This window comes from Acaromyces ingoldii (assembly GCF_003144295.1).
Source record: "Acaromyces ingoldii strain MCA 4198 unplaced genomic scaffold FA10scaffold_1, whole genome shotgun sequence".
Lineage (NCBI taxonomy): Eukaryota > Fungi > Basidiomycota > Exobasidiomycetes > Exobasidiales > Cryptobasidiaceae > Acaromyces > Acaromyces ingoldii.
In genome coordinates this window covers 2,559,538-2,576,381 of record NW_020290247.1, presented here as the reverse complement: position 1 = coordinate 2,576,381, position 16,844 = coordinate 2,559,538, and the positions used below count along the sequence as shown (strand labels likewise).

General features: G+C 57.1%; 6 protein-coding genes across 6 annotated transcripts; 3 read left to right on the top strand and 3 right to left on the bottom strand.

The window, feature by feature from the left end:
* Nucleotides 1-96: 96 nt before the first annotated feature.
* FA10DRAFT_27599 (DNA mismatch repair protein MutL) lies at nucleotides 97-3,919 on the top strand. Its single transcript, XM_025523298.1, has 7 exons — nucleotides 97-463; nucleotides 530-828; nucleotides 884-1,050; nucleotides 1,104-1,569; nucleotides 1,625-3,069; nucleotides 3,121-3,278; nucleotides 3,336-3,919. The coding sequence occupies exons 1-7, from the start codon at nucleotides 334-336 to the stop codon at nucleotides 3,623-3,625; spliced, it is 2,955 nt and encodes a 984-aa protein (XP_025380824.1). The 5' UTR covers nucleotides 97-333; the 3' UTR covers nucleotides 3,626-3,919.
* On the bottom strand, nucleotides 3,622-6,787 carry FA10DRAFT_247898 (AMP deaminase). The gene is made up of 6 exons (XM_025519471.1): nucleotides 6,561-6,787; nucleotides 5,323-6,491; nucleotides 4,444-5,258; nucleotides 4,242-4,375; nucleotides 3,982-4,186; nucleotides 3,622-3,919 (listed from the first exon to the last, which is right to left on the bottom strand). The coding sequence occupies exons 1-6, from the start codon at nucleotides 6,744-6,746 to the stop codon at nucleotides 3,693-3,695; spliced, it is 2,736 nt and encodes a 911-aa protein (XP_025380823.1). The 5' UTR covers nucleotides 6,747-6,787; the 3' UTR covers nucleotides 3,622-3,692.
* Nucleotides 6,788-6,922: 135 nt separating this feature from the next.
* On the top strand, nucleotides 6,923-9,557 carry FA10DRAFT_264253 (RCC1/BLIP-II). Its single transcript, XM_025520575.1, has 6 exons — nucleotides 6,923-7,411; nucleotides 7,473-7,548; nucleotides 7,611-8,110; nucleotides 8,168-8,339; nucleotides 8,403-8,513; nucleotides 8,580-9,557. Exons 1-6 carry the CDS (start codon nucleotides 7,375-7,377, stop codon nucleotides 9,373-9,375), a joined length of 1,692 nt encoding a protein of 563 aa, XP_025380822.1. The 5' UTR covers nucleotides 6,923-7,374; the 3' UTR covers nucleotides 9,376-9,557.
* Nucleotides 9,558-9,784: 227 nt separating this feature from the next.
* On the bottom strand, nucleotides 9,785-11,173 carry FA10DRAFT_257875 (hypothetical protein; the record flags this gene model as incomplete). Its single annotated transcript, XM_025519876.1, has 4 exons — nucleotides 9,785-9,817; nucleotides 9,945-10,213; nucleotides 10,273-10,769; nucleotides 10,827-11,173. 4 exons carry the CDS (start codon nucleotides 11,171-11,173, stop codon nucleotides 9,785-9,787), a joined length of 1,146 nt encoding a protein of 381 aa, XP_025380821.1.
* Nucleotides 11,174-11,828: 655 nt separating this feature from the next.
* On the top strand, nucleotides 11,829-15,045 carry FA10DRAFT_264251 (actin-like ATPase domain-containing protein). Its single transcript, XM_025520574.1, has one exon. The coding sequence runs from the start codon at nucleotides 11,875-11,877 to the stop codon at nucleotides 14,659-14,661; it is 2,787 nt and encodes a 928-aa protein (XP_025380820.1). The 5' UTR covers nucleotides 11,829-11,874; the 3' UTR covers nucleotides 14,662-15,045.
* FA10DRAFT_264250 (hypothetical protein) lies at nucleotides 14,836-16,764 on the bottom strand. The gene is made up of 2 exons (XM_025520573.1): nucleotides 16,192-16,764; nucleotides 14,836-16,119 (listed from the first exon to the last, which is right to left on the bottom strand). The coding sequence occupies exons 1-2, from the start codon at nucleotides 16,628-16,630 to the stop codon at nucleotides 14,900-14,902; spliced, it is 1,659 nt and encodes a 552-aa protein (XP_025380819.1). The 5' UTR covers nucleotides 16,631-16,764; the 3' UTR covers nucleotides 14,836-14,899.
* Nucleotides 16,765-16,844: the final 80 nt, after the last annotated feature.

Sequence of the window (16,844 nt, the reverse complement as noted above, 5' to 3'; positions counted from 1 at the left end):
GCCGTTTATGCCCCTTTCTGATTTATTTCGCACGTGTAACGAACGCGGAGCCGGACGTCAAGCTTCAGGAACGGCACGGTCTTCTTCAGATTGGCACTGCAAGGACTTGTGCAATCGTGCGGCCCTAGTCCTTATTGATCTTCCAACACCCATCTTCCAACTCCTCCTTTGACGAACAATACCCCGTAGTTCCAAGGCCGGGTCACTACACAAAAACAGAAGCAGCCTGAACTATCTCCGCCGCCTCGCGGCACGTCACACAGACTGTTGGACTCGTGTCGCGGACGTGGAGGGCGTGAGGAACGCGTCGAGAAGAGACATCCTGGAGACCAGATGGGCGACATTGCTCGCATCGCAAAGGCCGATGTCCATCGCATCACAAGCGGCCAGGTAGTCTTGGACGTTCAGACAGCCGTCAAGGAGCTGATCGAGAACGCTCTCGATGCGGGGGCCACGAGCATAGGTGTGTGGGCCCCTTCCTTCCGTACACGACATGGCCAGAGAAGGCTGACTGATTTTTCTCCGAAAGAGGTCCGCTTCAAGGAGCACGGCAGCGAAAGCATTGAGGTCATCGACAACGGTAGCGGAATCGCTCCAAGCAACTATGAGAGTCTCGCCTTAAAGCACTACACCTCGAAATTGACGACATTTGACGACCTTACCAACGTCGAGACATATGGCTTTCGCGGCGAGGCGCTCTCGTCACTGTGCGCTCTTGCAGAGGTCCAGATGCATACCGCCACAGCGACAGAGGCGCCCACGGGTACCATTCTCGACTTCGACCATGCAGGTCATGTCAAGGCGAGAGATAAGAAAGTGGCCCGACAGGTGAGAGCCTCCTCGTGGACTACTGAAGCCTGTCAGGCTGACGAGGATTGAGTAGAGAGGAACCACAGTCACCGTAGAGAATCTCTTCCATTCGCTGCCGGTGCGGAGGAGAGAGCTGCTCAAGAACATCAAGCGCGAGTACACAAAGGCACAGACGCTGTTGCAGGCCTACGCCGTCATCACAAAAGGCGTGCGATGGATGGTCAGCAACTCAATCAAGGGGTGGGTGTCTTGCTAAGCTTCTGTGCCTGCCTGCAGCTTACACTTTTTCGTAGCCGGAAAACACCCGCTCTCACCGTCTCTGCTTCCAGTGGATCCAATTACGTCGCAGCCAACGTAGGAGCTGTCTTTGGACCGAAGGCCATGGCATCACTTATCCCTCTGAATCTCGAGATTCCACTCAGCGGATCAGCCTTGAGGCGTGGAAGACAAGGGCCGGAAGAGGTCGAGGAGAGTAATGCAGAGGACACGGTGTTTGTGCGTGGCCTCATTTCGAGACCGACTCCGGGAAGCGGACGATCCTCGTCGGACCGCATATTTCTGTACATCAACGGTCGACCTTGGGATTCTACCAAGCTGACAAGAAGCTTCACGGAGGTCTATCGCTCCTTCAACACCAACCAGGCTCCAGTGGTCATTGCCGACCTCACCTTGGCCAGAGATCGATATGACGTGAACGTCAGTCCGGATAAACGCACCATGCTCATCCACAACGAGGCAGATCTGGTCGAGGGTCTAAAGGTAAGTACTGTCGTCTCTGAAGAAATGAGTACACCAGCTGATCGACGCCTAAAAGACCTGCCTCGAGGAAAGCTTCGCGCCCTCGCGTGCCACTTTCACCCTGGCAGGTGCGACTAGCTCGGCCACCAAGGCCACAGCTGCTCAATCTCAACTGCCTTTCAAAAGGCAGCAGATTGAAGGACAGACCTCATCAGAATCCGATGATAACGAAAGCGAAGAGGCAGTCAAAGTTACTTCTGCGGGAGCTGTCCGTCGTCGAGAAGTTGGCAGCGATGAGGACGAAAATAATGAGGTCATCCCAAGGCCGAGCAAGCATCGGCGCCGTGACGATCACGGAATGCATTTCCAAGCTACTTCGTCGCCAAAGACGTCTTCGCCTCGGCCGACATTCGAGCCAGCGGTCGAGACTGAAGAGGACGTGATCATGCACGATCAGGAAGAAGAGGCGCCCCAAAGGAGCGCACATGGCTACGTTGATGCAGTCATCGACACCACTTCTGCCTCCTGGTCGCCAGAGAAGAAGCGTACGTCATCACAAGGTGCTCTTTCCTCGTCCGATCGTACAGCGAACGGTTCACAATCTTCTCCATCAGCCTCGAGGATCCTAGGAAGAGGGGCAACCTCAAGCAGTCGAGAGCTGTCCAAACCGACGGAGTCTCTACGCGATTATGCGCTTTCAGGAACCCCTCTCAAAACGCAAGAGGTCATAGCTTTAGATGAAGAGGAGGGAGTACGCGAGATTGCCACCTCAGACCTTGAGTACAGAGAGGACGGAATCGAGATGTTCGAACCGACAAGCGCTGAATTGAGCCAAAGGCAAGAGGAGCAAGAGGAGCAAGAGGAGCAAGAGGAGCAAGAGGAAGCAAGTGTCGAGCGCGAATCAGGCTCCGATGATCATGTCGTAGATGACAAGACTGAAAGAGATCGTGGAAGACAGCACCAAGACTCTCACAAGAGCGAAGACTCCAACAGCCTTGGAGAAGAAGGCGAAGGTGAAACGAATCGTGAGGAAACGCTCGTCATGCTAGATGCGGAGGGTGCTGCCATCGAACGAAACGAAAGAGGTGCAGCGGAAAGGGCGTGGAAGGATGAGATCCTCAGTGTCAACGAGGCTGGTGAAGTCGTCATGCCGATCGACATGGAACGCATCTCGCTCCAATGTGCTCGAATGCTGTCGAAGCAGTCAGCATCGGCTTTGCAAGGCCAAGGGGAGGCACAGGAAGCCAATGAAGAAGTCGTGGGCGAGGCAGGCATTCACCAACGCGACACCGAACGAGCTGAGCGAGAGCTGAGCCGCGTTCTGAGCAAGGCAGATTTTGCGCAGATGCAAGTCATCGGACAATTTAATCTGGGATTTATCGTTGCCCGCCGAACGAAGAGAGGTACAGACGACGAAGACGCAGATGATCTGTTCATCGTCGATCAGCACGCGGCCGACGAAAAGTACAACTTTGAGACGTTGCAGGTCGAGAGCAAGATTCCCACGCAGCCATTGCTGAGGTAAATACCATTGTCGTGCAACCTTCGCTTGATGCTGATGCCACCTTGCAGGCCAAAGACGCTGGAATTGTCGCTGGTGGATGAAATGGTGGCGATGGAGCACGTTGACACGATCAAAAGCAAGGGATTTGAGCTTCAAGTCGACGCAGAGGCACCCGCTGGTTCCCGTATCAAGGTCGTCTCTCAACCGCTAAAGTTGAACGACAAGGGTGAATATTCTAGCGTATTCTCCTTTCGCTCGAAGTGCTGACTGGAATGTCGATTAGACCTTGAGGAGCTCCTCTTCCTCCTGAGAGAAGCTGTACCAGGCGGACCCTTGGCCATGCGAGCTCAATGCTCCAAAGTTCGGAGTATCTTCGCCTCGCGCGCCTGTCGAAAAAGCGTCATGATCGGCATGGCCCTCAACAAACGGCAAATGACGACAGTGCTTCGGCACATGGGCACCATTGACCAGCCCTGGAACTGCCCACACGGGCGGCCAACCTTGCGCCACCTGTGCCAGGTGGCTCCCATGGGCACGTCAAAGAATCGATCAATCAGCTGGTCGAGGATCTAATCTTATGTAATAGTATCTGGGCATTCTTTTGGCAGAAGTGGTGATGTAATCTACAATCGTTGCATGTCTACTTGGTCGAGGGACCATCTTTTGGTTGTGTGTATCTCCACACGAGGTCGAGCTCCTCCTGCAACGTCTCCTCTCTGAATCTCAGACGGATGTCGGGGACGTTTGATTTGGCCACGTTGTTACCCCGGGGCCCTTTAACAAAGTAGGAGGGACCCAGCCAGTGGCGTACCAGCTCTGTCTCGAAGCCGCTCTGCAGCACCGAGTGTCGAGCGAGCTCACACATGTCTAATTTCGCCGGATGTGTAAGCTCGTCGCCCACAGGAAAGTGAAAGTCAAAGGCAACTCACCTGACGGCGTCAGCTTGTAGATTTGGGTCGCGACGCTGTATTCTTCCAGCAATGGCTCTTTCGACAGGTGGAACTGCAAGGGATCGTCTGTGCTGATTGATACGTTCATGCCCATCCTCAGGAATTGAGGGAAGGGGTTGCGTTCATACGAGAGGAACAGCGCATTGTTGCTCAGAGGCGACATTGCCATTCCGATTTGTTTGAGCTGGTGACCAGAGTCAGTCGCGATAGAATCGGGAAGAAAAGCAAAGGAGGCTCACATAGTAGAGGTATTGAAGGGCGGGGACCTTCCGGAGGAGAATGCCGTGGGAAATGGATTGAGATGTGAGGTAGGCCGCAGCCATGTGGTCCGTGTCGCCCGCCTCGCCAGCGTGGGGCCTCAGCACAAATGTGTCTGGAAAAGAACAGTCGAAGTCAGCGAGAGGCTGAAGAAGAGGAAGAAGAAGAGAAAAGTCGACTCACTGAATCCACGCATTCGCCTCCAGTGATTCAGGCTCGACATGTTGGCGAACATGTAGTACATCCAGTAGTTGTACGGCGGGCTCTGCTTGTAGTCCCACAGCTTCGGGACGGGGAACTTGCGATGCATCCGGCGCTCGGCCTTGGACTCGTCGTCGACGACGTCGAATCCAACGACGCGCTGGAGGAAAATGTGTAACTTGGGGTATGAAGATGGATCCTGGGTGACCTCGAAGAGTGGGCCAAAGACATTGTCAAGAAGCTGCTCGAAGTTCTCGACGGTGCCATTGGCCTTGTAGACTTCGTAGAGGCGAGGCACCTGGATGAGCCACCGAACATTTGGGCTGAAGAGGTTGTTGTCGACGATCCACGCCGCCAGTTTCTCCCACTCGCTCCGACTTCTTCCGTAGATGGAGATCCTGTATTCAGTCATCTGATACTTGCTCTGCTCAAGATCAGCAAAGAGTTCCTTGGTGATCTCAGCGAGGTAGCGACCCTTGATGAGATTGTCGGTCTTTAGGAAGATTTCTCGCAAACGCGATTCGCCAATTGGGTTGTACTTGAGATTGAATTTGTCGAAGCGGTGAAAAGCGTCCTGATGGGCGTGCATGTCAAGGGTGTCGATAGACAGGTCGTATGCAGTGAGATTGAGCGACTCAAAGACCTGCTGCAGGGTTAGATGGGAACCATCTCTGAAGATGACAACGTCGTCAGGGAAACGCTTGATCTTTGCCTTGATGAAGCGGAGCAGGTGCTTCTGGTTCATCGACGCGCTGTGATGAACGTGTGTGTCCACCTTTCTGACGTTATAGAAGTCGCTGCAAAAAAAGCTTCAGCATCAGTAATGGAGCCCTTAACGAGACAGTAGAAGGGCGAACTCACCGGTGCGGGACCCTCTTCATGTCCGCGAGCTCTCTGTACTCATTGAGCAGGATGTAAAGATTCCACTTGCCGTCGAGGTACTTGAGCCGTCTCCACGCAAAGGACTTGGTGGGCCCATCCGAGATGACGGACAGGAGGTAGTCGAGATCGCGAAAGTATTCGCGAATCGAGGGGATCCGGAACAAGGGCTTTGGTGTGGATCCATTGGCCTGCGCCTGAGGCTCTTGCTGCCCGAGCTTCTTCTTGTCTTCTTCCATCCACACTTGGCAGACTCCAGACTCGTCCATGGCCCAAGATACATTTTGGCCTTTTACCTGATGCCTGCCTGGAATGGACACGTGCTCCATGCTAAAGACGCCAGGTCTGCGGCCAGTGGCCTCCAGGAGCGCTTGTGCAGCTTTGGCGTTTGCTGGAGAAGCCGGAGGAATAGCAGGAGGCAGAGGATTGACACTGGTCGGGCGGACGACGAAGCTCGACTGCGGTGCTGGTTCAAAGTGTTCCCAGTGAGGCCGTGGGGGAGCCGGATAGACCCGCCATGGCTTGGGGGTAACACCGTCCGAGCACAGGGCGCTTCCGTCGACTTTGATAGTACCACACTCCTTCTCCCTGATGTCCCTCGATTGGCTCCCACGTCCATTCTCCTTGTCCCACTTTTCGCAATATTCCGCGTCCCAATTCCTCGGATTGTCCTCCCATTTGCCCTGAAGCGAGACATCCATGTACTTGTCGCGAAGGTCGAGGCACTTTTGCAAATTGACGTACAGCGCTCGAAGTTCGTCCGTCAGCTCGTCAGAACCAGGGGCTTTAGCTGATGAGGCCTGCTCTGACGTCGCACCCATACTGGCAAGGGCGGCAGCGGCCTCTGCGGGAGACGCTGCATACCGTTTGACCTGCTCTTTGACATCCTCGACTTGACCTGGTCTGTGCGATGGCACCTTTTCTTCTTCTTGGATCTCGAAGAAGCCAGATGCTTGCTCGCCAGTGATGTGGGCCGCATGCGGCGTGGGTACATGATGGCCTTCTCCGCTCGTCGTCAGGTCCACCTTGGATCCAGCAGCGTCACTGCTCCCATCCTCGACCGCACTGTCCGTCGTTGACATGGCTTGCAGCTTCTCCGTCAGCGCAGCCGGCGTCGACGTCCTCCGCTGTGCCCAGAAGCGCGAGTCACTCTATGCAACGCAGCCACGCGTGAGCTATCGCTGCATACTGCTAACGGCAGAAGGAATCTTCAGGCTCACCTGATGTAGCTGCTTTTCGTCTTGCTCCGAGTAGTGGGCCGCACCAGCACTGGGCCTGTGATGCAGTCCTGGCGAGATGAGGCCATCGTGCGAAGGCGACGACGGGCGCGACGAATCGGGCGTGTCGGTGTCCGCTGACGAGTAAAGGCGGCTCACACCAGAGGGCCTTCGCGAATCAGTCGCCATTGTCTTCCTGTTGGTCGTTGGGGTTTTGACAAAGGCGAGCTTTATCTTTCGCACCTTTCCAAAAAGTCTGCACAAAAAAGGAAACAAAAAATCGCGATACTGACTCGGGAGTCGGACCGAGGCTACTACTGACTTAGGACGGCCGAGGTTCCGGAGCTATCTTCAACAAGCTGGCACTCGTGGTGAAAGACGCCATCCTTGAAGAAGAGCTTCCTGCGCTCGACAGGAGCTCTCTCTCACTGATTCCTCCCTCTCCCCGTGCACACAAGAGGCGGGGCTGAAGAAAGATGGAAGCCCGATCAGCGGAGCAAGTCCGTGCGCGTTGCTCTTAGCACACGTGGCCAAGAACAGAAAAAAGGACGGACGTGTTTTCTCCGCCCCTCGCAACGTTAGGCACTGGACTGAAAAACACGCCCACACGACACGCTCGCGCGAACCAGAGGCGACGAAAAGAAAAGACGGGGCGACCACTTTGGACAATAAGTAGTAGCGCGCCCTCCATTGCGAAACGGGGGATCCACTTGCGATCTAGCTGCAAAGAAGACGCGCTCGGGCCCAATTTATCTGTGCAGGCGTACGAGGTTCGCGCCACGGTCGAACGACATTGGTACGCGTTTCGAAGACGAAGATGAGCCAGAACGACACGCTGCCGGACTGGGGCCGGGGTAAGTCCCTACTTTCACTTTCAGGCTCCACTGCTTGCTCTCTGACAATCTTGTCAAACAGTCGTCATTGCCGGAGGTACCGACTGGCGGAACTTGGGACGAAAGCCACCTGGCGGGAAGGTGGCATCGCCTGATGCGTGAGCATTCATCCACCCTCGCTTCATCGGTGGAACAAGTTAGATTGACTCGGATTTTGCAGACCCGACCTGCCAGACCCGCATATCTTGAGAGATGTGGCCAACCAGAAGATGAAGAGGGTGTTCAGTGGTCACTCCGCGTGCCACGCAGTCTTCATCAACACGCGCGGCGAGGCCTTTGTCCTCGGTCGAAACGAACACGGGCAGTGCGGGGTGCCCATCCAAGCCGACGCAGGCGAGCCAAAGGGCACCACCGGGCCTGTCATCTCCGTCCCCGTCAAGCTGCTACGGAGCCGACATTTCACGCCCGAGCTCCCCAGAGGCCCCGACGGTGAAATCGTGCACGTTGCGTGTGGACGCAACCACACCATCCTCGTCACCCGAGGCGGGCAAGCGTATGCTGCTGGTGCAAATGCCTTGGGCCAGTGTGGAAATGCAGACACAATCGACTTGCAGGGCTTTCGTAAAATTGAAGGGGCGCCGTTCATCAAGGAAAAGGACCCCGTTGTCCAGGCCGGTGCGGGCGTTACCTTCAGCCTCGTCCTCACAGCTTCTGGAAAAGGTGAGGAGAGTTATCTACAGGGAAAGAAAGCCATCAAGTTCTGACAAGTGACGACAGTCTATGCCATGGGATCTTCCGAAAAGGGTCAGATGGGCAATGGAAAGACGGGAGAGCACTTTGTCACAAGCAACAAGCTGGCATTCAACACCTTCACCGAGCCCATCCTCGTTCGTGCCATCTCGGACAAGAAGATTGTCCAGATCTCGTGTGGACAGCAGCACGCCATTGCGTGAGTCTCGGTCTTAAACTTTTTCTCGATGACAAAACGCTCACAGGCTGAGGAGCGATTCAGTATGGATGAGGAGGGATTCTGCTATGTGTGGGGTTTCGGAGGATATGGCAGACTGGGCTTGGGTCAGCAAACGGACATGTTGACGCCCACGCTCGTCCCTCAATTTGCTAGGTGAGAGGCTAGCACCCCTATTTCAGAATTGAACGGCACCTCTCACTAATGAGCTCACCTCAACAGGGACAATCAATTGACACGGGCAGAGCAGGTTATTGCCGGACCCACCAATACCGTCGTCATCGATCGCCAGAGAATGTACTGGCTCGCAGGCAAGTGGAAGACGTCGGGCGACGGTGGCGCCGGCCAGGGCTTCATGACGTTCAAATACCTTCCCGACCTGATGGGATGCAAGATGCAACGCGCCGCCCTCGGAGGCGTCACGCTCATCTGTACCGCTGACGAGGAGGCGACCGCCCGCGGCCCACACGAGGCGACGATGAACATCTGCTGGGGTCAGAATGCGACCTACGGCGAGCTGGGTCTCGGTGTTGACAAGCCTCGAAGCGCGACAAAGCCTCAGCGCTGCGAGACGCTCGATGGAATCAGCATCATCGACCTGGCTGCGGGTCAGAACACAACGTACTACATTGCGCGCAACCTTGGCGACAACTATGCCGAATTGCCGCGCTTCCCCGAGCTCGTCGAGTCGTCAGACGTGTGCCAGGTCTGCCAGTCGGAAAAGTCAAAGACGGGCGACGACGATAAGGACGTGCTGCTCGAGTGCGAACGATGCGAGCACCCGTACCACCTCCAGTGCCTCGACCCGCCGTTGGATGCCGTGCCAGAGGGCGAATGGCAGTGCCCAGTCTGCGTCGAAGACGGGGAGGCATCCGAGGACGCTGACGCACAGGCTGCGAGCAAGAAAAAGGGTCAAAAGAATGGATCGGCAACAGCGGCGCCTGCATCCTCAAACAAAAAGAGGGGCGCTGGAACAATCCAGGAGGAGGCAAAGCCAAAGAAGAAGGGGAAGAAGTGATGAACAATTCGGAGAAGGCGAAGGGCTGGAAGAGGGCCGCATTCGTCTTACTGCGATCGCCTTCACCCTGCCTTTCCGCTGGGCATCTGTCCCTGATGTATTCTAAGGAGTAGTCTTGCATGAATAGTGCTACAACATGATATGTAAAGAACAATAACAATGGGTCGATCCAGTCGACATTCAGATCTTCATCGGCAGAAAAGAAGATTTCATCCCCAAGTGGTGGGCGGTTGGAAACGACCTTTGGTGTATCCTCCTCTCGTGTTCCTTTCCTCCTTTTCCTTCTTCTTCTTCTCCTTCCTGTCGATCCTCTTCTGCGGGTCGTTGGCCTCTTCGAGCTTGCGCTCTTGTCGCTTGTCTGCCTTGGAAGTGCTGAGCTGGCTCGGCAACGTGCTTTGCAGCCTCTCCCTCATCTCCTCCAACGGTGGGCCGCTCGCCATCTCTGCGAGAGCCAAAGCGGTGTAGTGCGCATCGTTTGCGGCATTGTGCGTGGCCTCGATTCGCGATCCATTGACGCCAAGGATCAGGCAGAGGTTCTTGAGTCCGATCTGTTTCATTTTGTCACCAACCTGAAGGGCCGCAAAAAGCGCCTGCGTGTCAATGACGCGGACCGCGTGAAGCGGGCGACCATCGGCCGTCTCTGTGCGCAAGGCTGGCTGGACCAGGTTCGCCACAGTTGGGCCGAGAGCACTGGACGAAGTGCTGGAGCTTTCGGCGTCGTCTTCGTGACCGTTGCTGTCAGTGTCGTTGATACCGTCGTTTCGCTCGCTAACTTCCTCAGAGACAGCGAAAGTCCAGTGGGTGCTGTTCACCTGTAACGATTCTAGCACACCAAGGTCTGTTTGCAAAAATGTCAGTCCATCACTTTCCGTCACTCGAAGAAGTGGAAAGACTCACCGCCCCCCGCGCAATGGAAGACAATGTAGACAGGGCCACGCTCGCGCAGATCTTCAATCACCTTCGACAGCTCCGCGCCGAGTTCGAGGAGGCCAGCGATGCGGGTACACGAATTCCACGGCGAAGCGTGGCCTGCCGTGTCGACATCGATACTGCTCTCATCTCCAAAGAGGAAACGCATGCGATTGTCTGGCACGTATTTACCGTTGCGCAAGTTGTCCTCGTAGGACTCCTGGACAAGAAAGTGCGTGGTGTTCTGCTGAAATCCTCCGGTCCGAGGGACGATCAGGCTCCAGCCAACCTCGATGATGATGTCCTTGTCACGGGTATCTTGATCCCAACACTCGGTATCGATGGCGAGGAAGTGGGCGACGGGCCCTGTGCTCGTCGAACGTAGCCAGAGCTGTCGGACATCTTCGTAGTCGCTGCGCCACTGCTTCAAGTCCTTGGCCCTCTTTATTTCGCTATTATGCTGCCTGACCTGATTCTCGAGTTTCCTGTCGGGTTCGTAGGTGTCAGTGTGACCAATGACGGCGGTCTCTGCCCAGACTCACCTCAGCTGCTGTTGCGATTCGAGCACAAAGCGCTCCAAATTTTGGACCGTTTCCTTCCCTTGTTCCTCGGCACCATCCTCGTACACCAGTCGAGCGTTGATACCCCTACGGCCCCTTGGTACGGGAATGATTGTTTCCGTCTTCTTGTGCACGTAGAGCTTGTTAACGTGCATCGTGACGTGTGCTTTGGGAAGGAGAATGGCTTTCTGGCCATCCCGTCCAACAACGGCCACATACACCTCAATTCCGCCCAGAGAGACCTCTTTGCCGGAACATTGGTCCAGATAGCTGACCTCGGAGTAGAAAGGACTCTTGGACCGGCTGAATTCATTGTTCATGGCAGACATTGCCGCTGCAACGTCCTCTGGGCTATTTGTGTCAACAATCGCCTTGATGTTTGGCAGCTGAACTGTTCCCTGTCGGTCGTTCTCCCCTCCTCTTCCCTTTCCCCTGGTCCTGGGCTTTGGCTTGTTTGGGTCAGCGTAGCTGGGCAGCCACATCTTCATACGAAGCGTACTTCCAAGCACGGCCAAGTCCTTCGAGCTGGGCAGCGGCATCGACGGGTGCTCTTCATTTCTGATACGATGCTCGGACAATTCTTTTGTCCAATCGTAAGCTACCGAATTCCATCGCACAAAATCCTTGGGAATATCTTCGTTGGCGGGCAGAAGGATTCGATGGGGAGTGGCAGATGGCCGAGGATGCAAAGAGCTGGAGCTGGAAGTTCCAGCCTCCGAGCTTGCATTGCCGGCGCCATCCGATGATGCCTGCGGAGCTGTGAGGTATGAAGCTTCCGAATCCGTCGAGGACGACAGTGAGGTAATCCCCGTCGCCATTGTCGAGCGACTGACGAGGGTGGTGATGGCCTTCCTCCACAGGCATTGGTGTTGTTCAAGGGACGCCGTCCTCGGGAGTCGGGCAAATTTAAGCTTCCCACGCGAGCCAAGCCGTTACGTGGAAGGCTACGACCAAGGACAAGGCTAGTCAAGATCTTCCACTTCGCTCTTGTCTCTCTGGACTAGCTAGACCTTCGCAAAAACAGCTCAAGATGGCGAGACGACATACGGCGGCCATGATGCTCGCCGCCCTCGTCGGGCTTCTCTGCGCTTCTTTCGTTACGTCTATGGGCGTTGTCGGCATCGACTACGGGACAGAATCGATGAAGGTGTCCCTGGTCAAGCCCGGACTGCCCTTTGATGTGGTCCTGTCGAGAGACTCAAAGAGGAAGATTCCGTCGGCTGTGGCGTGGAAAATGCAGGAGCGTCTGTACGGCAGCGACGCTGCCAACCTGGCAACGCGATACCCAGGCGACACCTTCCTGGGCGCTAAGCTGCTCCTTGGTAGGAGCATCGAGTCGGTCGATGACCAGGCCCGTTTGCGGCAGTCGGAGCTGCTGGGATCGCAGCTCATCCCCAGCGTCAACCGAAGCAGCGTCTCAGTGAAGAGGGAGACGGACTACACGATCAACAAAGAGGGTTCCGACGAGTACACTGTTGAGGAGCTTGTCGGCATGCAGCTCAGCCACGCGAGGACGCTCGCAGAGGAGACTGCCGGTGAGGAGGTGATCCGGACATTCCCAGGCTCGGTTGGCACATTTGGTGGACTCGACGTCGTCATCACCACGCCCATCTTCTACACTGCCGCCGAAAGACAGGCGCTCTTCGATGCTGCCTCCGTCGCTGGCCTCCGGCCCAAGCTCGTCTCGGATGGCGCTGCTGCTGCCGTCAACTTTGCCTTGACGCGGCAATTCACCAAGCCCGAGAGGCACCTCTTCTTCGACAGCGGTGCGGGTTCGACGAGGGCGACACTCGTCGAGTTCAGCACCAAGCAGGTCCAGGCCGACTCGATCTTGTCGATTGGCTCGACCCAGAAGGAAGCCACCGTCATCCAGGTCCTCAGTGCTGGCTGGGACAGGCAAGCGTCTGGTCTCGCCCTGGACGTTCTCCTGCGCGACCATCTGGCCGGCCTTTTCCAGACGCAGCACGGCTCGAAGCTGGCTAAGCCGGTCAAGGAACAGCCTCGCGCCATGGCTCGCCTGTTGAAGGAGGCCAACCGGGTCAAGCACATCCTCAGTGCCAACGCCGACGCATCGAGCAACGTCGAAGGCCTCGCTGACGACATCGACTTCCGAGCCAAAGTGACGAGAGACGAGTTCGAGTCGCTGGCCGACAAGGCCGGTCTTCGTTCCAGGTTCGGCCAGCCGGCCACGGACGCACTCAAGGAGGCCAAGCTGACGATCAGCGACATTGACTCGGTCATCTACGTCGGTGGAACGACTCGCGTGCCACTGGTGCAGGCTGCTCTGAGGGAAGCGGGCGTCCCCGATGCCAAGATCGCGCAGAACGTCAACGCTGACGAGGCTGCTGTCATGGGCGCGGCCTTCTACGGCGCCTCGTTCAACCCACAGTTCCGGATGAAGACGATTCGTGCTCACGATGGCAACCCGTACCCTGTCGTGCTCACGGAAGAGGGCAAGAAGCCCGACGTTATTTTCCCGGGAGGAAGCTTCGAGACAACGCAGGTGGTTCGCAACTACACGGACACGACGTCCAACTTTGGCTTCCAGATCGACTACGACGCCGCCATTCCCCAGGCCAAGCTCGACACATTTGAGCACCGGCTGTACGACGTTGAGATCCAGGAGATCAATAACCACCTCGCCGGCCTCAAGGAGCGGGGCGAGATCGACCAGGTCGATATCAGCGTCAATGTCACCATTACCAGCCGACCTCTGGGCGTGTACGCCGTCGAAAGCGCATTCATGCACGTCAAGCAGAAGCCCGGGGGGATTGCAGGCGCGTTGAAGTCCTTCTTCAACGTGGGAAGCAACGCCGTCGCGGATGATGTCGACGACGACGACGACGACGAGGCTGCCGAAGGTGCCGACGCAGCAGCTACCACCGAGGATGCAGACGCGGCCGCCGAGGGAGCTGCTGACACGAAGAAGGGCGCCGAAGGAGACGAGACATCGGAGAAGAGCGAGAAGAAGGACGTCAAGAAGAAGAACAAAAAGTCGCTCCCCACCGACCGGTCGATCCGGCTGCTGGCTCGCTCCATTCCCAGGGGCAGCGTGCGGCCCATGTCTGGGGCCGAGCTCAAGGCTGCGTCGGACAGGCTGTATGTGGCCGATGTCGAGGCCCGTCGCAAGGCGGCGCGCGAAGAGGCCCAAAATGTCCTCGAGGCCTACATCTACCGCGCCAGGGACATTGTGCACGAGACGCGCTTCATTGAATCGAGCAAGGCGTCGGAGCGCGAGGCCATCACGGCAAAGGCCTCGGAGCTCTCTGACTGGCTTGCCTCGCAGGCGGAGGAGGCCGACACGAGCAGCCTGAAGCTGAAGCGGGCCTCGCTCGAATCGCTGATCCAGCCCATTGAGAAGCGCATGCGAGAACAGGGCACGCGGCAGGGAAGCCTCGACCGCTTCACGCGCGCCCAGGCCGAGGCCAGGGAGTTCCTGCAAGAGGCGCGAACGAACCTGACAAAGGCGCTCGAGGAGGGCGTTGCGAGCAAGTACTCGCTTGCCGAGCTCGATGGCTTCCAGACGCAGCTCGACAAGGACCTGACGTGGTTCCAGGATGGTGAAAAGGAGCAGGCGAAACGGTCCAAGGACGACGACGTGGCCATCAAGAGCGACGACATTGACCGGAGGGCAAAGAAGGCCAGGGATACAATGGCGCGGATGCTCAAGAGGAGGATCCCAAAGACTAGGCCGCCAAAGAAGAGCAAGACACCTCCCCCGCCGGCCAAGGAAGACAAGCCAGCAGAGGAGGAGCCGAAAAAGAAAGAGGAGAATGAAGAGAAGCCAAAGAAGGGCCATGCACACGAAGAGCTGTAATTGTTCGTTCTCTCTCCCTGGCTTCAACTGTAAGGGAAGTGGCATCCCCCCTAGAAATGACGAAAAGATCTGCCTCGATACCTTTGCGCTCTTGCTCGCGCCGCCAACGTCTCTCATCTCTGCCCAGACCACACAAGTGAAGATCAGACGGACTCTGCTCTCTTGGCGTGTACAAGGGCATACATCTAGTTCTTAATTCCTGACCATCTTTTATACATTGCCGTCGACAAAGGGTTCCTCATGCTCCTTGTGTTTCTTCAACGCCCTCTCCCTCTGCCTCTGGTGGAGCGTCTTCAGCCTCTTCTGTCGGCTCAGTCTCCGCCACCAATGCAGCAGCGGGCGCCGCGGCTTCCGACGGCGGCGGTGCTTCCACGACAGGGGTCTCTTCGAGGACGGTGGGGTCCGAGGCTGGCACGGCATCAGCATCAGCAGCAGCTGCTGCTGCGGCCGGCTCATCCAAAGTGGCCATCACTGGAGCCTCCTGAGCAGCAGTGTCAATGGCTTGTGCCATCTCAATATTGGCCAAGGCAGGATCTTCCTCGACCGCAACCTGCGCATCCACTGCTGCTGCAGTAGCTGGGACAACAGGAGCAGCGATGGCATCCTGAGCCTGCGGTTCGTCTGCTCCTCCCTCCTCATCGGCGTCGGCGTCGGCATCGTCGTCTCCTTCCCCGTCTCCATCGCCATCCTCGCCTTCTCCCTCGGCCTCGCCGTCTTCATCTCCCTCGGCTTCTGCATCTCCATCGCCCTCCTCTGCCTCATTGTCGTCGTCATCGTCGTCCGCTGCATCCTCCTCCTCTTGGCTCTCTTCTTCCCCATCTTCGCCAGCTCCGGCAGCATCCTGATCGATGTCCATGGCCGTTGCTGCCACAGCGTCAGGCGCCGACACCGGAGCGGGGAGGGCTGAGCTGCTCGACATGACTGCGTCTGAGCTGAGGGTCGCCTCCTGGTTTTGGCTGCTGTTGTCCACGGTCGACGAAGGAGGCAGAGTCTGTTCTTCTGCCTGGCCCTGACTCTGCTGCTGCTGCTGCTGCTGCTGCTGCTGCTGCTGCTGCTGATGTTGTTCTTGTTGTTGTTCTTGTTGTTGTGGTTGTGGCTGTGGCTGCGTCGCAGGCGTGCTCGTGGCAGGCTGCTGCGCGGGTGCCGGCGGCGGCGCTGGTGGGGGAGCAGGCTTCGGCAACACTTTGCGGACATCCTCGGGTGTCTCTGCACGGACGTAGCCGACGCCAATGACGGCGCCTTTGCTGGGCCGTTGTTGCTCGTCTCCTTCTCCTGTCTCGTGGTCTTCTTCGCTGGGTGAAGCAGAGGCGCCCTTCTGGAAAGAGGCGCGGATACGCTTGATGCGAGCGGCGTGCGAAGCCGTCAGCTCCTCTGTCTCCGATGCGATGCTAGCCAAGCGTGCCTTGAGCTCCTCCTCATTCATCGAGGCGTACGGGGAGGGAGGGGGAACAAGCGAGTCTATCCACAGAAAGGAAGGATCAGCATCAGCAGAGCCAACATCAGACTTGATGTCCGAGATCAAATACCTACCGATCCTGCGAGCGTCAAAGATGCGGCCGAGAAGATCATGATGGCGCTTGTACCTTGCAATGGCCACGTCGCGCGAAGTGAGCCGGTCGAGATCATCCATGACAAAGTCGGTCGCCTCGTCGTCTACAGAAAGGCCAAAACCCATGCCGGTGCTCAATGGCTGGGGGGGCAGCATGGGATTCGGCGGTCTCTGGTAGGGGTGCTGCTGCTGCTGCTGTTGGTAGTGGGATGCATGCTGTCCGTAGGCTGCAGCGTCTGCTCCGTAAGGAGCATTGGCGCGCCCATGCCCACCAGCCTGGTTCTTGCGCTTCCTGCCGCGCGTCGAGGGCTGTGCCTGCTGTGGATGCGGCTGTTGGTGGGGATGATGGAGGAATTGGCCGTCGTTGCCGGGCGAACCGGCATGGCGGGGCCCATACGCTCCAGGACCTGGTCCAGCCATTGGCAGCGGTACGGTGTGGGTGAGTGGTTTATCCACCCTCCGAAGCAACCCGATCAAGTGTGCAAAGCGACAGTCTGTGCCGTCGAGAGATGCGCAAAGTGAGCGTGCTTGAATGAGTTAAAGAAGGAAGAGCGATGCAAAGGAAAGGAAGGTTGCGACAGGGCTGAACAGGCAGACAGACGCGTCTCAGGCTAAGTAAGTTTAGTGGGCCACG